The sequence below is a fragment of the Gouania willdenowi genome, chromosome 9 (assembly GCF_900634775.1).
Source record: "Gouania willdenowi chromosome 9, fGouWil2.1, whole genome shotgun sequence".
Taxonomy (NCBI): domain Eukaryota; kingdom Metazoa; phylum Chordata; class Actinopteri; order Blenniiformes; family Gobiesocidae; genus Gouania; species Gouania willdenowi.
The window spans coordinates 4,580,249-4,602,575 of record NC_041052.1 but is presented as its reverse complement, the minus strand read 5'-3'; the positions used below and the strand labels follow the sequence as shown (position 1 = coordinate 4,602,575).

The following is a 22,327-nucleotide window of genomic DNA, read 5'->3' as shown; positions in this document are numbered from 1 at the left end:
TTCTGTTTTTTGGTCTGATTTTTTTCTGTTTTTCTTGCTAATTTTTTCCCCTGCTTTTCGGACAGTTTTTTTTCTGAGCTTATAGGGCATTTGAAACAACAAATGCTTTTATTTCTTTTGTTGAGGGAAAACATGTTCTCGCGGTGTGTCCAAATATCTTGACAATTCCAAAAAAAAATGCATGAAAAACTGAAAAAATTACTCAGAAAAACAGAAAAAATTACTCAGAAAAACAGAAAAAAACTACTCTGAAAAACAGAAGAAAGAGAAAATGGTCAGAAAAACAGAACAAAATTGCCCAAAAAACATACCCCAAAAAAATTATTCAGAATTTTTTTCTCTTTTTTTCAAGTGAATGCAACACGCTTCCATAGTTTTACATGAATTTGTCCCAAATGAAAATCTTAAATGAGCTAAATGTGAGGCTAGTGAGCTAAATGCTCAAAGTACTGTATGCCGTCCCCCATATCGTCGTGCATATATGGCACACTGTGTGATTCTCCCTTTAATCTGGGATCCAGCAGAGCAGACAAACCTGTTGGGCTCTACAGACAAAAGCAATCAATTACACTTTTTAAAAAGGCAAATTCCTACGCTCGAGCTGGACTATTGATTTCCACCTTAGTGGAGCGTAAAGTCTGCTTTAGACATCAAATCAAATCCTAGCTGACATCGTTTCACCTCATCCTGTAACGCTTCAACGCCACTCACTCCTCAACCTTGTGTTCAGATCCAAACGACCACTAAAAAAAAAAAAAAAAAAACAACCCACAGCTATAAACTCATCATTTCACACACAGCTGTGCATGAAGGTTATGATGTAGCGCCGAAGAGTCAAAGCAGTAATTTTTGCATTGGGTTGGAAGCCATTAGGCTGATGACGGACCTCCGTATTAGCTCCTCCCTTTTCGTCGGATTAGTGTAAGAAGTGGGCATTGCCCCTCACACGTATCACGAGTATCTTCAACGAGGCCTGCAGAGGAAAGAGAGGCGGTATTAGTGTGAGAATGTGAGCGCTCAGAGTAGAACCACTTGACAAAGCAATCCCACCGCTGACAATAGCTTCTCATTGAGCCAAATGAAAATATGCCAAGGTATTATTGCACCCGGCACAACTCACGCGCGCATACACACACATACACAAGTCATCATAGTTAATAGGCCTGAACCATCTGTTGCATATCCTCAGAGGATTAAAAAAATCTTTTGTAAATTGCCTTGCCTTGTGTAATTCCTTAAATAGCTAACCATTTTCTGGTATACTGAACACTTCAATGAGCACAGGAGCCCATCTGGGCCAAAGTGGCTTTAAAGATCCCATTTCAGTTATTGCAATTTTGTTTACCTTTTCTTAGCCAGGTGCCGCTGCCTGAACAACTTATAAAAGAGCATTACATTATTAATTTAAAGAGGAACTAAAAGACAGAGAAACCACCTGTTTCTGCTGTAAACAAACACATTTGTTAATTGATTCATGTCCAACTCTTAACATTATTGATCTTTGCCAAGAATCTTTATTTCAGTTCACTCCCTAGTCTTAACTGCTTTAGGTGCACGGCTCATACTCAAAACATTTTTTGACGTCCTAGACCAATGGTTCTCAACCTTTTCACCACCAAAATACCTGTACCTGGTAGCTTGGTAATATGTCATTTAAAAAGTCAGAACAATTAGTTTAAACTGGCAAATATTGAACATGACACATGGTGAGAGTAGTTAAATTGGCAAAAAATAAGCATGAATTATGGTGAAAATAGTTTAAAAGTGGCAATAATCAGGGTTCATGGTTTTTTATTGTCATTTTCATGCTACCATAAAAATGTAATCTGTTTCTCGCAGACAAGAAAGGAAGAAGAAAATAAATATTAACCGAAATATATAGTGCAATATAAACATAAAACAACAGAAATAAATGATAGAAATAAATAAGAAAGAAAGAAAGTACACACAATACGCACAAGTGCAGTAAAAATAAGAGTGCAACTACCATGTGCATGTTTTTGTTTTCTCAACATATACAACATTAGGTGGGAAAAGTGGTGGAAAGGGTTAACAAGTGTTGAAAATGTCTTTGAAAGTGGAAAAAATGAGCAGAAATAGGAGTGATGTAGCAAAAATGCAATAAAAGGGTAAAAAATATGGCATGAAAAAGTGATTAAAAAAGGTAAAATATGACAAGTTTGGTGTAGTTGCAGAAAAAGGGTAAAAATAAGCAAAAATTGGCTCAAATTGTTCAGAAAATATTCTTAGTTTCTTAAAGGCATCTGGAGACCCCAAGGTTGAGAACCTCTGTCCTAGACACGTCCGCAAAACCTCAGAGTTTAGTTACTTTTTAATTTAGCTTTAGCTCCAAAGCTAACTGACAGGCACTGAACCATCTCCTGACTTTTGACTCTTTATCTTAAAACACAGGAATGTTGATTTTTTAAAATACCAGAAACGCAGCACATCCATCGTGATCAACGTGCAGAACACAAACACATATGCCCACACACTTTCCCACATTATGACTTTGTCTGAGTCACTGGCTTAAAAAGTTCCAAGATCAGCCATTATTCAAGACGAGCCTGTGCCAGCTTCACTTCACTGTGCTGTGGTGTTTGCCAATGTAGGTCAGGTCTACTTTGTATTCCAATGAACTCTGCCTACATTATCTTTATTACAGATGTAATGCAGGTGGAACAAAACACTGCAATGATTGCTCTTCATTTCGTTGAATGCTTTCCTGCAAACATTTTCATTTACAACGATCATCATAATAAGATGCTGTTGACTGAGGGAAACTGAAATCAAAGCAAACGAAGCATGCAGAACAAGGAGTGAGCAAACAGACAGCTCTGGCTCTTGGCGAACGATCAGCGCCAACAATTCAGACAGGAGAACAACAGTTGATTAATATTCAGTTGCAAATGTGCATCTTACTCTGACACGTTTATGTTTGCACGCCGTGTGCTCGCCAGGTTTGAAAATTGGGACAAAGAAAACACAGGGATTGTGGAGACACTTTAAGCACAAATGTAAGCGCGGCACTGTCGGAGTAACAGGTTTTTGTTGTAACTGTAGCGATCAATGCTTTCAGATCTGAGAGGTTCTGAATACATTAGTGGTGCAGCAGGTTTGCTCATTTACTATATTAGACACAATAATGCACCAATGACGTCAGATGAAACACATTCACTATGAATAAGGGTGGTATACTGGAAATAATATACACAAAGGAAGTCCATATTGCAATCACTTCAAGGTTGTTCACAACACATTAGTGAGAATGACAAAGTTACAAAGCTGCTGCAGCTCAAAACCAATAAGATGAAAAAAAACCTGTTTGCTCTATGAAGAGTGACAGAGTGGAGATGCATGTCCAGATAGGGAAATGCTGCTTAGGACAGGGGTTCTCAACCTTGGGATCAGGACCCCGGTTGGGGTAACAAGAGACAGAGTCGCCAGATTCCTTCAAGAAACAAAGAATATTTTTTGTACAATTTGAGCCAATTTTTGCTTATTTTTACCCTTTTTCTGCAACTACACCAAACTTGCCATATTTTAACCTATTTTCATCACTTTTTCTTGCCACATTTTTGCTCCTTTTAATGCATTTTTGTTCTATTACTCTCATTTCTTTCACTTCACAATCAAATTTAAATGCCTTTTCTACACATTTTTTCCTCTTTCAAGACATTTTCAGCACTTATAAACCCTTTCTGCCAGTTTTCACACCCAACGTCACATATGTTGACCCATTATTGTCACTTTTAACCTCTTTTCACCATATTTCATGTCTATTTTTTGCCAATTTAACCATATTCACAATTTGCTAGTGCATGAGTATACTTAACTAGTGAAGTAAAAAGTGTCACTCATACTAATAGTACACCCAAAAATGTAGTACTACTATTAAGTTTACTAGAGAATGGGTTCTCAACCTTGGGGTCAATGGGGATCCGAGGCACTGGGAGGGGCTTACCAGATGCCTTAAAAAAACTAAGAGTGTTTTTTAAACAATGCACTTATAAACCCTTTCTGCCACTTTTCACACTCTTAACCTCTTTTCACCATATTTCATGGTTATTTTTTTTGACAATTTAAACAAATTCACGATTTGTCATGTCCATTATTTGCCAGTTTAAACTAGTTGTTCCTACTACTTTCTGCCACTTTTAAGCCAATATTGACCATTATTGGTCACTTTAAACCCATTTTATTTCTCATTAAAACAAGGATTTCCATCTTTAGGATACTATAGTGCAAATAATATTAGACTTCCTAAATAACAATGGATATTATTCAGATAAATAAATAAATGTGGTTTTCACAGATTCATAGAACAATGGACCATCATTTTGCTGACTTCATGGATGGACCCCCAAAAAGCTCTTCCCTTAATTCCCCCTTATAGATGGTCCTGTCTCCACATGACTGTTCTTCAATGGTCATGTCTGTGTTCAACCACCTTCAGGTACAGTGGGGGTCCCTGGTCTCTGGAACCTTTATTTGGAGGGCCACAGACTGAAAAGGTTGAGAACCACTGGCGTAGGACTGCAGCATCATTCAACAGAAAGTGAGGTATCGATATATGATCAAGAGAGAGAGAGAGAGAGAGCGAGAGAGAGAGCGAGAGAGAGAGAGGTAGGCTTTCAGTTAAATGTGTTGAGCTGTAGGGAGTAGGCCAATGCAGTTGACTCAGTCCTGACTCATGATGGGGGCGGTAAATATACACCTCCTCCCTTTCCAATACAACTTCCAACAGCCTAAAGCGCTCAAACTTTAGACAGTGAAAAAAAAAAAAGACCTCCTACACCAACGGATGGATGAGCTGTTCTTCTTACATGGACTGAGAAAAGGCTGTAGATGTATAGACAGGGAGTAGCAAACAAACGATGACAACACCTAAAGCTGTCATTTTTAAAACTGTGCCTGGATTTCATCCAAACGTTGTTCTCATCCACTACTGATGCCAGTGGGAGCCCAAAAACTCTGCCAGAGGGACATTTCTGCTGTATTCATGAATTGAAAGTTGTTGACAAAACGGTGGATGTTGACGGAAACACCCAAATACGATCGATAGCACCAAGCGAATTAGTGTCCTCGTTGTTTGGAAAAGAAACACAATAAACGAGAGCAACCAGAGAGCACAAACCTACACCAAGCGTCAAATCTCCTCTTTGCCAAATAGTGGTCATGGTACGTGATCATTCACACCATAAAGGCTTGAAAGAAATATATATGTCCCCAACAATAACCATACAGTAGGTCCAAATGTACGGGCAACCACATTTTTTCTAAACGTTGCGATAAAATGTGCAATCTGGATCTGATCTGTGGATAATTGAAAAACCAACCCGATTTAACTGAGTCAAATTTCATAAAGATCGGTCAATTATAAATTGAAATATTAATTTTTTTTTAAATTTCACCAATGAGTAGAGGGATGCATTCATTTCATTTTTAAAAACTGATCCAGAATAAACAGATAGATCCAGATCCCCTTCAAAATGTAATGGAATCTTCCATGGCGTAAGGTCTTTGAATTGAATTTTGACAAAATTTGTTAAGTAATTTTGACGTAATCCCGCTAACAGACAAACAAACAAATAAATAAACGATGATGAAAATTTTACCTACTTCCCAGAGATAATATTAATAATACATTTTATTTGTAAAGCACTTATTTGTTTTTATTTGCAGTTTTCATTTTATTTGTAATGCACTAACTGCAGTCAGAATGAAGTACAAATACTTTACATTCTTCTACGGGATTCCAAATCCCACAATGCAACACACGGAACTTTACTGAAGTTCAAGTCACATGACCATTTATTAATAACTTATTTGTTTATGATTGAGTCAATAAAAAACACTTTTGAGCAGGAATTTCTACTTTTGGCATTTGTGAGTCCCTATCAGAGGATTTATGAGAACAAACTTTGAAACATAAACATGGAGATTATTTAAAAATATGAGTTATGTGGTTAAGCAGCTTTAAGGTTTACCACCTCACATTATATAGTTAAGCATAAGTGGGTCTGTGATAACATCTAAACTTCTGACTATAAACATTCCAGACATCTGACACCGGACACTCGTCTGGTAAACTATTGATTAACTTGATTATTTGTTGGATTATTAACCTTATTAACCTTTGCCACTGAAGCAAAGGTTATTGCAGACAACAAACTAAGAAATTGTAAAAGCGCAAAGATAAAATGTTTTTGTTTTTACATTTTTACGAGTAGTTGTGTGCTTTTTTACTTACCAGTCAGTGTAAATCCTTGGTGGCAAATAAAATTCAATATCTGTAATCGTGCGGGAAGCAGATTTCTCACAGTTGTAACACCTGACTCTCAGATTTAATACGAACACTTTCATCATCTTCCTCTGGTCGCTACGGAGACAGATTTGTTACGGCAACTATTGCTGTAGTTTCATTGTGAGTTATTTAGATCATTTGCATTGCACAGTATATATTTCTCTTCTCTAAGGAGTGTTTGCCTGTCAATTGAATAAATGAAGCAGGAATAATCCTGCATAAAAAAACTTTAACCTACGTTAAAATTAAAAAAATGAAAGTTGAAAGAATACTTAATCTCGTTTTGTTGTACAACTGTTATAACTTTGAGGGCCACAAAAATCATTATCAACATTCATGTCAACATTTAAAATGACCAATTTCAGCATTAATACAAGAAACAACAAAGAGTTTAGTCAGTTTTCGTTGTTGTTTTGTGTGTTATTGTTGTCGTAATGTGTGTTTTTGGTATAATTTTGTGTATTTTTCAATGATTTCTTGTGTTTTTGTTGTTTTGTGTATTGTAGTTGTGATTTAATGTGTTTCTGAAGACATTTTGTGTATTTTCCTTTCATTTTGTTTGATTTTGTTGTGTGTTATAAGTAGTGCGTCCAGCAATGTTTTTGCACATACAAACACTGCACAGGTTAATTGTCCCACAAGATGACCGCAGTGTAGTATAACATAAAGTGCAACTGAAGTCATATGGTGAAAATTCCAAAATTTTTTCAGACTGCGATATGTATTGAAATCGCAAAATCAGTTTCCCCCCAATATTGTGCAGCCCTATTTGTCATTTTCGTGTGTATTTGTTGACTTTTTGTATGTTTTTGTTGTCATTTTGTAAATTTCTGTCATTTTGCATATTTTATCTCATTTTGTTGTGTGTTTTTGGAGGGATTTTATGTATTTTTTTTCTTGTTGTTGAGGGTATCTATCAGTAATTTTGTAAGTTTTTTGAAGAAATGTTGTGCATTTACTTTAGAGGCCGCACAAAATTAGAGCGAGGGCTGCATGTGTGTCTTGAGCCAACAGTTGCCCACATTTGCAAGGTAATTTCTGGTCAGGTCTTTGGTAGCGTTACCGCTGTTTCACCAAGTAGCCGTAGGGTTTTCTGTAGATTTGTTTTAATTATTATTACCTCCGCCAAGTGTGAAGCATGAGTACCGGGCGGGACATACACACAATGCATGTCACTACTACATTACCCATAAGCCACCACGCTTAAAGGTGCAGGCTCAGGCACAGCTCCTATTTTCCTATTTTTTGGTCTTTTCCCATTTATGGTAATGCAGAACATCACCAACATTTAATCACCTGTTCCTTGTCCCATTATCAACATTTCCTGAAAATTTCATCATTCATAAGCTTTCAAGTTATCTTGCTAACAGACAGACGCAAGACATAACCTTCCGCTCTGAGCTGTACTTAGCGGAGAGCTGCGCTCTACAAGAGCTCTAGTTTAATGATGTCCTCCTCTGATTTGTCTCGATGTCTTAACTTTTGGCAGTTGTGCATTTTTACCGTCTACTTTGTCGCCACATTAGTTAGTAAAGTGAATAAAAATAGCTGTCTTTATTTCGCTGCGAAATAAATTCGCCCGTGGGCACAAATAAAGCCACCCCAAGTTGAACATCCTTGATTAAAAAAGCTAAACAAAAACCCAGAAACACTACTGCTGAGATAAATACACTAATAAGCTGAAAATAGCAGAGGTCTACCTTTAGTTTATTTTGAAGAGCACTTTGGGAACAAAGGAAGTAAAGTGTTTTCTTTTCCTACCTTTATGGCGTGTTGAGTTAAATATATGATGCCAAGTGGGCTGAGTCAGTTTTCCTTTGTTCGGTGGAGAGTGCAGCATCAAGTGCAGCATCTAATGGTGATAGCTTTTGATTCTGCTCAGCTACAAACAATGCGAGTCGACTCTTGTTGCTGCCAAGCTCCTTTGAATCCTTTATACAAAATAAATGTACTTTAAAAAATCCTACACCAAAGCAGTCATCCAGAGGATAAATATGCATGCGCTCATACTGAGCGATGTCTTAACGGCATTCTTGCTCTTCCAGTAGCGTTTTCTCTTTGTGGTCACCATAAGTTCTTCTCTCTCTATGTCAGGGGTATCAAACTCATTTTAGTTACAAATACGGACCAGTTTGATCTCAAGTAGGGCTGCACGATTATGGTAAAAAATGTATTCACGATTATTTCAATATTGTAATCATGATTATAATCACAATTATTCATTATGTTAGGAAAAAAAATCTGTTTTTATCACAATACTTTTATATAAATGATGTGTACAGTATACCCAAAAAAAATTTCAGAAAATTAACCCAAGAATTTAAAATGTTCCAAAGACTAATAGAAAAAAATGCATATTAATTTAGTCGTGGCAACCAGAACTGTGATCACGATTAAAATTCAATGAATTAATAACATTTTGACATTATTCTGCCTTAGTTTTAAAAATCAGTTCAATTCACTTAATAATTCTTGATTTTGTCACCAATTTTTGTCTAATTTAGAGGAGTTTTGAGTCGTTATTTGTGAGAAATCGCAAGATTTGTGGAAAAATTCAGAGTTATTTCCACAATTGTAATTAAAAATGACTGCATGCATGTGGTATGAACAAAGGAAACATGAAAACCCCTAAAAATAGAGTGGAGTTTTATTAAATTGCTGAATTGATCCATTTACAACTAGAATATTTGATAATTTACACAATAATTTATGTTTTTTCTGACATTCTTACTTTCTTCTGTGGGCCGAATTGGATTGTTCAGTCTCATGACTGAATATCTACTGTCTAAGAGGATGCTGATTTTGACATTGAAGTAGCTAGCCTTAAGTATAATCATTGTGCAAATAAAACCTGAAACTCTATCCGCACAGACTTTTAACACCTTCTTGTTCCCCCTCTGTTTATCCTTGAAATGTCTGCAGCAGCAGCAGTTCAAAGTTTTGTAAAGGCTAATGTTAGTACAAAGGCTCTCTGAGTCAGTGCTGTTATCTTCTCTAGTCTAATCCAGCTAATTAAGCGCATTGCTGGAGGGGAGGTGCTACTATTTTCATCTATCTCCAGGGTACGCTCTCTGCCAATCTGACGTTTGCTTTCCCAAACACCTGCAAGAATGCATCAACGCGTTGCTCTCAAAGTCTTTTGCAAGAACAAAAGGAAACATAAGTCTATGTAAAATTAGCCATGCATCACACGCTTTCAAACAGAAGTTAATAAACAATATGTGTAAGCCTCATGGATCAATAAATCCAATGCTTGTGGAAAAAGGTGTAAAAGGTTGAAAATGCTGCAAAGGTTTATTTTGATCACCACTTTAAACACAAGTTTCACACAATACATTATGGGATGTGGAGTCCCATAGACGGGTTTCTTGTGTTTCTTCACCAAACAAAGAGGACAGTGATTCACTTAACACCAAAATGAAACATCCACCATTGTTTTCCCCAGCTTTCAGTTCATGAAAACACCAGAAATGTGTCAGGAAGTTTTTGGGGAAAACACAAGAAATCCCAGTAAAAATGAAATAAAAACAATTCTATTTATCCGTATACGGCAGTGGTTTTCAACCTTTTCAGCTTGCAACCCCCATAATAAAGGTTCCAGAGACCGGGGACCCCCATTGTACCTGAAGATGGTTGAACACAAACATGAACATTCAAGAACAGTCATGTGGCGACAGGGCCATCTCTAAGGGGGAATAAAGGGGAGAGATTTTTGGGGTCCATCCATTAAGTCAGCAAAATGATGGTCCATTGTTCTATGAATCTGTGATAACCACATTTATTTATTTATCTGATTAATATCCACTGTTATCTAGAAAGTTTATTATTATTTTGGCATGTCAATAATATTTTAATCAGAAATAAAATGGATTAAAAGTGACCAAAAGTGGCTTAAAAGTGGCAGAAATGGGTGAAGGGGGGGTTGGGGTAATGTAATTTAAAAAGTAGGAACAATTAGTTTAAACTGGCAAAGAATGGGTATGACAAATGGTGAGCATGGTTAAACTGGCCAAAATAAGCATGAAATATGCTGAAAAGGTTAAAAGTGACAATAATGGGTCAACATATGAGACCTTATGTGGAAAAGTGGTGGAAAGGGTTTATAAGTGCTGAAAATGTCTTGAAAGTGGAAAAAAAATTTGATGAAGTGGCAGAAATGAGAGTAATGTAGCAAAAATAAGACAAGAAAAAGTGATGATAGGTTAAAACTGGGAAGTTTGGTGTAGTTGCAGAAAAAGGGTAAAAATAATCAAAAATGGGCTTAAATTGTTTAGAAAGTATCCCTAGTTTCTTGAAGGCCTCTGGCGACCCCCTTCCAGTGTCTTGTGACCCTAAATGGGGTCCTGACTCCAAGGTTGAGAACCCCTGGTCTATGGGACTCCACATCCCACAATGCAATGCAAGAAACTTTTCTGACAATTTAAACAAATGAAGTTTTTACAGTTAAGGTAAATACAAACTTTCGAGCTGCCATTTTGATCTTTTTTTATTTTTAAGAAAATTATCTTTGATTTTTTGATCTACAACGTCTTTATCTGATTTTAAAAAATGATCGTCTCCAGCAGCTTTAACTGGATGGGATGACAAAATGTGTATTTGATATTTCTACTTTAAGCCGTCTGCTTATTCTCTCGTCTTTGAAGCAGAACTGATGTCATTACCTTTCATGTTTATATGTTTTAAAAAGATGTCACATAAAGTAGGTGGAAGTGGGATTTGAGGACTGTATTCTATGACGGGTTGTTTATTTAATAAGAAAATGAAGCACAACATGTTTCAATTAGAACTGGCTGTGACGCTATAGCCGCCAACACAAATCCAAATGACAGTGGTGTCATCTAACACATCTTCATCTCTTCTGCCCACTGCGCCTTTTTTCAATTTTTGTCCCTTCGTTTCATCCTAAGTCTGACACGTCAGCAAAATGCCACTTGGGAGGTGATGAAGAAAGAGACGAGTGTGAACTCACTCGTCTATCTCTCAATCTCTATCGTTTTTTTTGGCATGTGTTTCTGGAAGTGTAGATTCTATCATTTGTCTTCCACGACTTTGATGTATCTATACTGTATGCACTACATAGTAGTTCATCTGGAGCTTCTTACATATACGTAGGTGTCTTTGTATGAGACACTGTATGTACTCGATCCTCACTGAAAAACGTATGGTCCTATTAGTAATGCAATGTATTACGTTATCAATATCGGCTTCAAAAGAAAGTATCGGATATCAGCCATTTCACCAACATAAAAATTTTGTGCAGCAAAAGTCAGGGTCAGACTATGTTTGGCAAAACAAGACAGCAGCTGTTAGCGTTTAAAGGCAGATTTCAAATTTCAGTTATCAAGACAAAAATCCATAAATACACTATTACATCTAGACAGCATGGAGATGTTGGTAATTTGTTTTTAACAATGATTTATTGGCTCCATAAGTTGAAAAATGTTCACACGAGAGAAACATTTGTATAAAATTTAGTAAAAAAATTCAGTTTGTGAGATAAAATTCTGATATTTCATCAACCACGCCTAAAAATGGTGTCTTTTTTTGAACGACCATTAATAATTGAGCATTGCGTTAGTTCAGGCAGGCACGGAAGTCAAGCTAGCCAGCCCCACCAGCTGACAGTAGCAATTCCATAATCAGTTAATCATCCAGCTGATCATGTTCCATGCTTCCCATTGGTTCGAATGAGTCACGGCGCGTATTTAAACCACCGGAAACACGCCTACTTCCACACGCTTCATCAGCCTCGCAACCCACCCCAACCCAAGCTCCTCCTCTTCTGTCTAATTAAACAGATGGCAATGGCTCAACTAATCTGAGACACTCTGATGTCCTATCTCTCTCTCTCGTTCTGTTCTCTTTCTTTTGTCCACCTCTGAACCTGGTTCTTTTGGAGATTTCTTCCTGTTAAAAGGGAGTTGTTTCTTCCCACTGTCGCTAATGCTTGTTCATGTAGATTAGTTGAGTTTTTTCTTTTTCTTACAAAAACTGTATATCTTGATAGCACGTCAAACATTTTGAGGCACTGCAGGCTCAATTTTTGATCATTCTTGCATGGTACTGGACCTATGTGCAAAATTTGGTGATTGCTTACTCATGAAAAGTGGGATTTACAAAGAAGAAGAAGAAAATAAAGAAAGAACAAAAGAAAGAAAGAAAGAAACTGTTTTAAGTAGGATAGCCTGTAAGTATCTTCATTGTTTGATTTAAAACATTGTTATGAATAAATATGATATACGTTTTACAGAACAATGCAAGTTGAAGCATTTTTTTCTTATTGTGCACAAGGAATGATTACTGATGTTACATAATTTTCAGCTTTATCTTGTGTCTGTATTTGCCAGCGGGCAAACATGATAAAGAGTCTGCAGAATAATTCTCTCTGCAAGCAGGTGTGGAGGGTAAGGGGGGGGATACCATAATCGGTTACTGGCCAAATGAGCTGTATATGTAATATCAGCATATAAGATATTGGCCACAAATCCAATAATGTGCATCCCTTGTCCTCATTCAAACTGCACACTTTCACTTTTGCATGGACTATTACACACTCATGTGCACACGTGTGATTGCTCTCTCACCATGTTTCTCTTTTCCTGACAAACACACTTTCACTGTGCACACAAACACTTACCGCTTTCACCTCACCCCTCTGTGCAGGTCTCAGCCCCCGTGGCCATGTCTTTTTTCTGTTCCACTCACTTTATCCATTTCCTGTTTTTTTTTTTGCCAAATCCTTCCTCCTTCTGGAAAAATCCAAAGTTCAGCAAGTGCTCATAAAGTGGAAAACACTATGAATGATTCAGGAATGTTGAAGTTAGACAAAACATGAGAGGTTTGGTGTCAAACTGTGGTGGTGGTTGACTTGCGTAAAATAGTTTTTTGGGGTTTGAGGGTGGGTGTGTGAGGAGGAGGCACGCAAGGTAAAGAAGTGTTAGTGGTTGGTGGAAAACTGTGGCTAAGTGAGAGCCCGCCGTTTTCCAACATGAGTTCGTGAGAGAGTGCGTGAGGGATGGGAGTAGGGGAGGAAGAGGAGGAGGAGGAGCAGCAGTGCACTGGGCTGAGCTTCAGCTCACACAGCTCGGCCTGTAGATGCAGCTCCATGTCGTCGACATCGTACTGGAGGTCACAGTCTGGGCAGTAGCCGTGGTATTGCACCTTCTCGCTGAAACGGACTCGTTCCCGCTCTCGCCCAGACGCCTTGGGGCATTTGTTCTTATCGTGGCGTAGAAGGGGCATAGGCCTGGGTAAGGTTGGAACCAGCCCCGACTCGGGTACCCCACCATCATTAGAAATAAAGCACGGCGTCGAGGAGAATAAATCCCTGTTGTGTTTAATCGGGAAATACCCACCGTTCCTCACGAGCGACCCGTTCGCCTTCGATACGTTCCCTGATAACACCAATGTCGGATGAGGCAGATTCTTAATGTTGTGGTCCTCGGATCTGGACGGGGTGAGTCTCGGAGGAGGTAACGGCGGGTGTTGCTTCTTCAGTACCGTCAACACTGCTGAAGGGTTCACAGGGACTGGGGGGGTGGTGGGTTTGAATATGCAGCAATCGGCAAAGAGCTTCATCTTGTCCAGGCTGGACGCCGTAGTGGTGGTGGTGGTGGAGCTGGAGCTGGAGTTGAGCGTGTCTGTCTTGGAGCTGTCCGTCAGCCCGTCCTCCTCCAGTTGCAGGTCACAAGTCAAGGTGTCGATATCATGAACAACCTGGAGACAAAAAGACACAAAGTCAGGGTGACAAGCTGAGGTCGCAGAAAAAAACAAGAAATGTGTCAGCGTAGCTCGAGAGGACGACCTCAGCAAAAAAAAGGAAGATTGATGGTGGTGGGAAACAGAAGCTGAGAGACATGTTAGTATTTTTCATTTTGTGATTCCATTCAAGGTTGATAAATGAGTTTAAATAAACACACAACAAAAAGAGGCAAAACTCCACAGTAATAACATAGCCATGATTTGCCCATACCATAACCCCACCGCCACCATGGGCCACTCCATCAACAATGTTGACATCAAACCACTCACCCTCACAGTGCCACACACGCTGTCTGCCATCTGCCCTAACAGTGAAAACTGGGGTTCATCCATGAAGAGAACACCTCTGCAACATGCCAGACGCCATTGAATGTGAGCATTTGCCCACTCAAGTTGGTTACGAGGACAAAGTCAGGTCGAGACCCCAATGAGGATGACGAGCATGCAGATGAGCTTCCCTTCCCTGAGACGGTGTCTGACAGTTTGTGCAGAAATTCTTTGGTTATGCAAACCGATCGTTGCAGCAGCTGACCGGGTGGCTGGTCTCAGACGATCCTGGAGGTGAATATGCTGGATGTTGAGGTCCTGGGCTGGTGTGGATACACGTGGTCTGCGGTTGTGAGACCGATTGGATGTACTGCCAAATTATCTGAAACGCCTTTGGAGACGGCTTATGGTAAAGAAATAAACATTCAATGTATGGTCAACAGCTCTGGTGGACATTCCTGCAGTCAGTATGCCAATTGTACACTCCCTCAGAACGTGCAACATCTGTGGCATTGTGCTGTGTGATTAAACTGAACATTTTTAGAGTGGCCTTTTATTGTGACCAGACATAAACGACCATGTGAGGTAGCGTTCTTAATAGAAAGGGTTTTCATAGTACACAGCAGCTCATATATGGGTTATAGGTGAGTAGTAATGTATTGTATTTGGAAGTGGCAATGATGGGAAGAAATGGATTGATGTGAGATGGAAGTCTGGCGATGAGCAGTAGATTTTTTGAATTTCTTGAGTTTGTAAAACTTGATGGAAAGCTTATAAATGTAAACATATATGACGACTGTCAGTCAGGTAGAAGGAGTGGAGATGATGGGGGGGAAAATCAGTTTAGACACTTTTCTGTCTTTGTTCATTTTGACAATTTTCCCACCAAAGATCTCCATGACTTACAGTGTTGGCACATTCATGAAGTTTGTGTCTGCACTTCTTTGGCTGGAAACATGTTACATACATTACATCTCCTTGTAATGAACACTATCTGTGGTATCATTGGCATGACAGATCAAGATTAATATCCAAGATTACCTCTGCTGGGAACTAATACCCTGGAATTCAGTAACAATAGTGTCTTTGTTCCTCGGCCTGTTTTTGAAGGAAATTCCAAAAGCGGCTCCACTGATACTCATTTTTGATGACAGCAACCAAAGGACTGTTGGACATTCATAATAAAGTTTGTCAAGCTATTAATGATCTGATATGAATTAAATCCAATATGAGTTCATCTTAGCTTGCTAAGTAGCTATCATGTCAGAGCTGAAAGACCGGATTCGGAACAATAACGGCTTTCCAATTTTCCATGATCGCGGAAAATGAATGAAAAAAATGAAATTAATGTTCTAAAATGGGGAAAAAATTGATTTATTTTCTTCCCTCTCTCTCGTTATTTAAAATTGGACCCCAACATTTAGCAGTGTTGCTAACATTGCTCTTGCAATGTAGTCTTGCGTGATTTAAGTGTAACAAAAATGCAAAATGTCACACTAATGTACTACTCATACTAAGTTTGATGTCAAAATTAGTATGTAGTGCGTTCACATCAGATAATATGAAAAGATTGAGTACGCAAGAAATACCCAGATGTATACTATATGAGCACGCTAGTCATACTCAACTGCCCCATGATGCATTGCAAGCAGAATGTAAAATGGTCCTAGGACCGGCTTCAAGTTAAATATCGAACGTCCCCCTTTCAAAATAAAAGCATATCTTCTTGTCTTCTTTAAATAGGGCTCTTGTTTTGAAGTTAACCAGAAGTTAGTGAATGGCGGACAATATGGAATCTCCAAAATGTCGGTTTTAGTTTTATGGATCAAATGAGAACATGTTGATATTCTATTTGATCACTTTTGCTTTCAGAACTTTCAAAGGTGGAGAATAAACAGAGATATTTAGCCTTCAGGTTTTTGTAGTTGTAGGTTCCAAATGCATCTTGGGAAACTTGGAAGTCTACTTCAGTGGGAACGGTCATCCTAATCATATTCATAGTATACAGTAGACATACTCATTGAGTTTGTAGTGTATAGTACGGAGTGTGACATTTTGAACACAGCCATAAGAAGAATTTTAATGTAAAATTAATAACAGCAGTAGTTGACTCTATTAACTCTATCATATCAGCCACACTTCAGAACTTAGTCACATGTGCTGTCTCTTAGAGGAGAAAAAGCCAAAAGTGCCACATATTGTGCAGCTGTTTATTAATAAATGTGCCTGTGTGGTATTTCGCATTAGCAAATCAGACTTTATTGAGTTAAAAATATTGATTTATATCATATATATCGCTATTTTGAGATAAGATATGAAGATATGAGTTTTGGTCCATATCACCCAGCCCTACAGAAAAGTGTAAAATGAAGTAGAAATGGGTAAACCCTGAAATTAAATTGTGCAAAATTTTGAAACAAAAAACCAAAAGCATTACATAATAAGGACACAATTTAAAATGAAATGAGGCAAAAAGACTTGTGTTGGAGTTCATAAAACATGTCCTAACAGTGGCTTAAAAAGGGAACAAAGAGGAGATAAAGAAAAGGTTACGACTGAGTGGGAGAGATAAACAGGCACGGATACAGAAAGGAGGGAGAAATTGACTCTCCATGATTTCTTTCAATGGATAATTTGTTAGGACACATGCAAGAGGTAACACCAGCCTCTCCGCGTGCAGCCACAGCTGTAGGCCAAGCTAGTTCAGCGGCCGGGCCAAACATCTGGACAGGGTTCCTCTGCAGAGCCAGACTGGGCTCCAGCCCCGACTGTGTGAGCTATAACAGATAACTGTGTTTCAAATGGATTAAACCCCCAAACACTGGCTTTGGTAGTAACACCCCTCGAGGTACGTGTTTAGTGTGTGCGGTGTCAGAATTACTGATCTTCTACACAATTCCCTGCGAGCGAGAAAGAAAAGAATGGCACACAGAGGCCATTTTACTGGGAAAGAAAAAAAATCCTGTAGACAAATAACAATTGTATCTATAGCTGTTGTGAGGACGACGTACACTGCTGAAAAGAAGTGTAATTCAGATTAGAAAAATATTTTGAAAGAAAGAAAGTATCGAGGCCATGTATTCTGATTAGATTACCCATAATGCCTAACTGAAGAGATTTATTATGTGACAGCTTTTCATGGGAAGGTTAGTGGTTGGGCACAGTGGGGTGTTTGTCAAGTGGCTGCTAAATACAAAGAAAAAGGAAGGGTAGGACTGTTCCTTATCAAAAATGAGGCACAACCAGGATTCAATGATTGGCACAAAGGAAAAGAATGACAACGACTGAAAAGGAAAACCCAGAACACATTCGCATCCTTGTGTTTCACTTGAAAAAACTTGAAAAAAATGTTCATCCTCGAGCCGAGCAGATGACAAGAAGATACGGATAACAGACTGCAAGAAGTATAGACACGTGGTGAAAAAAAGGAAGAAGATTAGGAAGAATTTTATGAAAAACTGCCAGGGATTTACTGTGTAAGCTTAACTTTCTATTATTTGTAGATCACTCCTAACAGTCAGCTTTTCAAATGATGAAACATGATGCAAAATGCCACCTGTCTGCCTGAAAAAGGAAAAAAAAAAGGAAAAAAAAAAAGTCTATTAAATATTAACCACGATTAAATTTTTCTCACTTTCATCAAAGTGAGCGAGGCGCGCCTGTCATATCAAACCTACGCTCTCCTGTGTCTGTCATCTTTTCATGTTGAAGCTGATAATCATTATTGGGCAGGGGAGAGAGGGGAGCATGTGTGACACATTTAAGCAGGGGGTGTGAAACAGGAATTACGCTCAAGTGGCAACTTGATGACTTTAGTGCCAAATGTTATCATAATTAAATTTCAAACAATGGTTCGATATTATTATTTCAAAACAATACAAATCTGATTTCTGTTTGAGTGAATCTTATTAGGTCTTAATGGGTAATTAATGTGGATATTTGTTGAAAACTTAAAGAGTGGAAAATTCATATTAGTACCTTGGACATGTGTAATAACAAGCACGAGTATCAGCATTTTCATGACTGTATTTGAAGTAGAGGTTTGCATTAGGGCTGCACGATTTTGACTAAAAACCTAATTGAGATTTTTCGGACCAATATTGAGATTGCGATTCGATTTGCGATTTTCATATTTGATACATTTAAATGTATAAACTGGGAAAATGATAAGTGAAGGAAGTCATGTTACTTGTAGACTGTCAAACAACATATTCTTCCTCAAATTGCCCCACGCCTGTCTAAACACTTTAGTATCTGCTTTTTGGAAACTCAGATTTTTTATCTGTTACAGTCCCTTCAGAGGAAAAACACCTCAGTCTCTTGAAGTTACGTTAATGCAGTAGTCAAAACCTCGATTGCGATTCAATATCGATAAACCTTGTACCCAAGTTTGCATTGCAATGAATCTGACGATACAATACACGATTTGCATGTCACAATACGATATATCCCGATACTAAAAAATATGATATACATCACAATATATCGCAATGTCAATAATTACAAATTTCAGCTTTACAAGTACAAAATGGTATGAAATACAATTTATTTCATTTTTTTAAACTTGCGAGTACAAGTAATGGTAACTTGTTAGTTTAAAAAACAACAACATTAATGGTGTTTATCAAACTGTCAAATTACATTCTTAAAAAAAGTTTAACTTCTGCTTCTACAACAAAGTCTGATTCTGTTAAGTTCCTAAATTAGTTTGTTTTTTTTAAGTAACCACATACATCTATAAAAGTGACTGGGAGTTTCCGTGCTATGCATATGTTAGCGCAATTACATTGTTTTTTTCGTTAAAAAAACATCATTTAAAAAATACATTTTTTGGATCGATATGATAATCATGAGTTGAAATATTGCAAAATATCACCAAATTGATTTTTTCGTACACCCTTAATTTGATGATGTTGATTTAACTGTGACTTTACACTATTTACATGATTACATGCTCTTATACTTATCTGTTTATTTATTTACTACGACTACTAGTAGAACTACTACTACTATGAAGCACTTTGTATAGCGCGTCTCACAGACAACAGTCACAAATACATTTTACGTACTTATAAGTATTTGTCTGCATTAATATTTTGAATTATTAAATGTCCCTACAGTTTTAAATCAACCTGCCAAGGGACTAGAGATGAAAATGAACCATAAGCTACAATCTCACATGTTTACATTCAGTTAAGACACGGCCAGTCTACAATATAAAATTTCCAAAGAACAATCTATGCTATGCTAACAGTCTACGCAATACTTGTGTCACTACACCTCTCTATTATTCACAATTATCTCAATCCAACCTATATTACAGAAGAGGCGGGGCCAATAGTGCTGGTTTGTGACGTAAGAAGTCACCAAAACGTCACAAACCACCATTCTCAGCCAATAGTAAAGTTTTAAACAAAAGAGGGCAGTCACTCTTATATCTTTACAACAAAATAATAATACACCAAATTTTTTAATTTTTTAATAAAATATCAACAGTTGTAATAGAATCAGTCAACAACACTACTTCATACAAAAAAACAATAATAATTGCTTTTCATTAGATAAACCAACCAACTTTATTGAAGGGGCGGGGCCAATAGTGCTGGTTCGTGATGTAAGAAGTAGGGATGTCCCGATACAAATTTTTCACTTCCGATAAGATACCAATATTGCAGCCTTGCGTATTGGCTGATACCAATATTGATCCGATACGATATCAGTACGAATCATACATACTTTTATTACTAATTTTGTAGTGTAGAATGTTAGAAAAGGTTTGATCAAGTGATGTTACTCAAACAGAGAACAATAGTCAGCAACAGTAGGGATGAGAAAAACTGATCCATTTATTGGTTACATCAATTTTAACCTTCAACATAATATCTACAGTATTCTGCAATTCAATAAATATAATATAATATATATTGGAGATTGTAAGTGCAGTCCGATCAAATCTGATATTCATTTTGTGGCTGATATCGGACCGATATCCGATATCAATATCAGATCGGGACACCCCTAATAGGAAGCCACCAAAACGTCACAAAGCAACATTCTAAGCCAATAACAAAATCTGATTGTGCATTTTTCAAGTTAAAAAGGGCAGTCACGCAGAGTACACGGGGCCAATTAAATGCAAAGCTCAGATTTTAAGACCGCGCTGACTTCTCCGTGTAGTTAGTGTCACACAGCATTGTATCAACCCGCATTAAATGTAACACTGACCTGCCTTTCACCCTCATGGTGAAACAGATCTGGAAAGATGAACACGAGTTTAGAGGAGAAAATGGCAGACAATCTACGACAGTAGTGAAAAGTTTAAAACACATCCCAGGAGTACAAGGACTACAGAGAAGAGCTAAGAATCATGGGACATGTAGGATTTTAATGGAAACTACTATGCGGCGGTGCGCCCAAGTATGTATGCTCTGAGGAAAGCGGACAGTCCACGATGAGTCCATTGTGGGCAGGGTCCGCCCGAGTATTTTTAATTCTTAAGTCTGTACCGTACTACATGCCATTTTCTTCTGCCGGCTCCGTTTAGGGAAAAAAAATCTACGCTTGTCGGGCTATTGTCGTCACTATTGGTGTCACGTCTGCTCTTCATTTGATTGGTTACTGTGCACGTGTTTGTCCCGCCCCCAGAACTCATAGCCTTGTGATGGCTTCCAGACTAATCGCATGTATTAAACATTGAATAATACTAGGAGATTAGGAGGGATTCAAGGTTAACATTTCAGGGGACTCCATTTGAATTCCAGGCGACCCCACATGGGATCCCGACCCCAAGGTTGAATAACCATGCTTTAAATGTTCATGAATGTGTATTAACTAATACATAAATAAACAAAAGTCAACTTGTTGTTATTTATTGGTAGTTATGGTAGGATTATGTGAAAGACACTTGTGGGTGTATGTGCGTGCACAGGTGGAAAGTGCATCCGAAGGTAAGTGTGAGTGTGTGTTACCTCTTTGAGCTCTTTGGCCACATCCTTGAGGTCTCCCAGAATGTTTTCCAGATTCTCCACGATGGTCTTGATCTCCTTCTTCACTTTCCCTTTGGAGACTTGTCCTTCAGCCACAGCCTGTGGTGAACCGGACATATTCTTCACTCCGTGCCGATGTCCACTTCAAATCTTCGGCTCGAATCGTGCACACGCCACGCTGCCGCTCTCATTTTTGTGTGTTTTTATTTTTTTTATTTTTGGATGTCGGTTCCTCCACTCCCTCCTTTCACTTTTTCTATTTTACCTCTCTCCGACTACATCACGACCAGGACGGAGCCAAGTGGCGTCGGGCAGCAGTCGATACCCTCCACCAGGCATGCGCAATGGAGCGGAACAGCAGAAATAAGAAGGATTGTGTCCAAATATTGTTTCATGCTGATGACACACGGATGCTCCTGTCCACTGGTCCATCTGAGTCCATCACCCAGGACACAAAACAGTCCCACACACACATCTTTTCACATGTGAAATCCAACCTTTGTTCAAAGATAAAGCCTTTAGTCTTTCCTGCTTTAAACGCGTGGAAAGACTAAAACGTGGTTTCCCCGATTTGAGTGTCGTCAGTCCCCAATGATTGAGTTCCTTAATCCTCACACTACATACAGCAGAAGGTAACACACACGTCCTCTTTCCTCAAAAATACAGAATAATAAGCCTGTGACCGTGGAAGAGCCACCAGATAAATGATCCTCCAGATGCTCTTCCTCCGAAATACATCCAAAGGTACATCCTGTCTCCATCACAGCTCCACCGAGAGTCTACTGAGCATCAGCATCAGCATCAGCATCCCTTCTCTCTCTCTCTCTCTCTCTCCTCTCTCTCCTCTCTCTCTCTCTCTCTCTCTCTCTCTCTCTCTCTCACTCACACACCCATACTTTAATAGGAATAAAAGGCAACAAAATTTTTTACAGCTTAAAAACCAATAAGAACTTTAAAATCAGCAGTAAAAACATTAAAATCTGCAGCAACCTACGTCATTAAAATC

At 38.3% G+C, this 22,327-nt stretch overlaps 1 protein-coding gene across 1 annotated transcript; it reads right to left on the bottom strand.

Moving 5' to 3' along the window:
- Positions 1-319: 319 nt before the first annotated feature.
- On the bottom strand, positions 320-22,088 carry prr16 (proline rich 16). Its single transcript, XM_028457852.1, has 3 exons — positions 21,304-22,088; positions 12,945-14,023; positions 320-973 (listed from the first exon to the last, which is right to left on the bottom strand). The coding sequence occupies exons 1-2, from the start codon at positions 21,436-21,438 to the stop codon at positions 13,154-13,156; spliced, it is 1,005 nt and encodes a 334-aa protein (XP_028313653.1). The 5' UTR covers positions 21,439-22,088; the 3' UTR covers positions 320-973; positions 12,945-13,153.
- Between the last annotated feature and the right edge of the window lie 239 nt (positions 22,089-22,327).

Excerpts from the sequence above, each read along its gene's own strand:
- prr16 (XM_028457852.1), bottom strand. The coding sequence starts at position 21,438 with ATGTCCGGTTCACCACAGGCTGTGGCTGAAGGACAAGTCTCCAAAGGG. Across the intron at positions 14,024-21,303 it reads TGGCCAAAGAGCTCAAAGAG|GTTGTTCATGATATCGACAC; the intron begins GTAACACACACT and ends TTTTGTCTCCAG.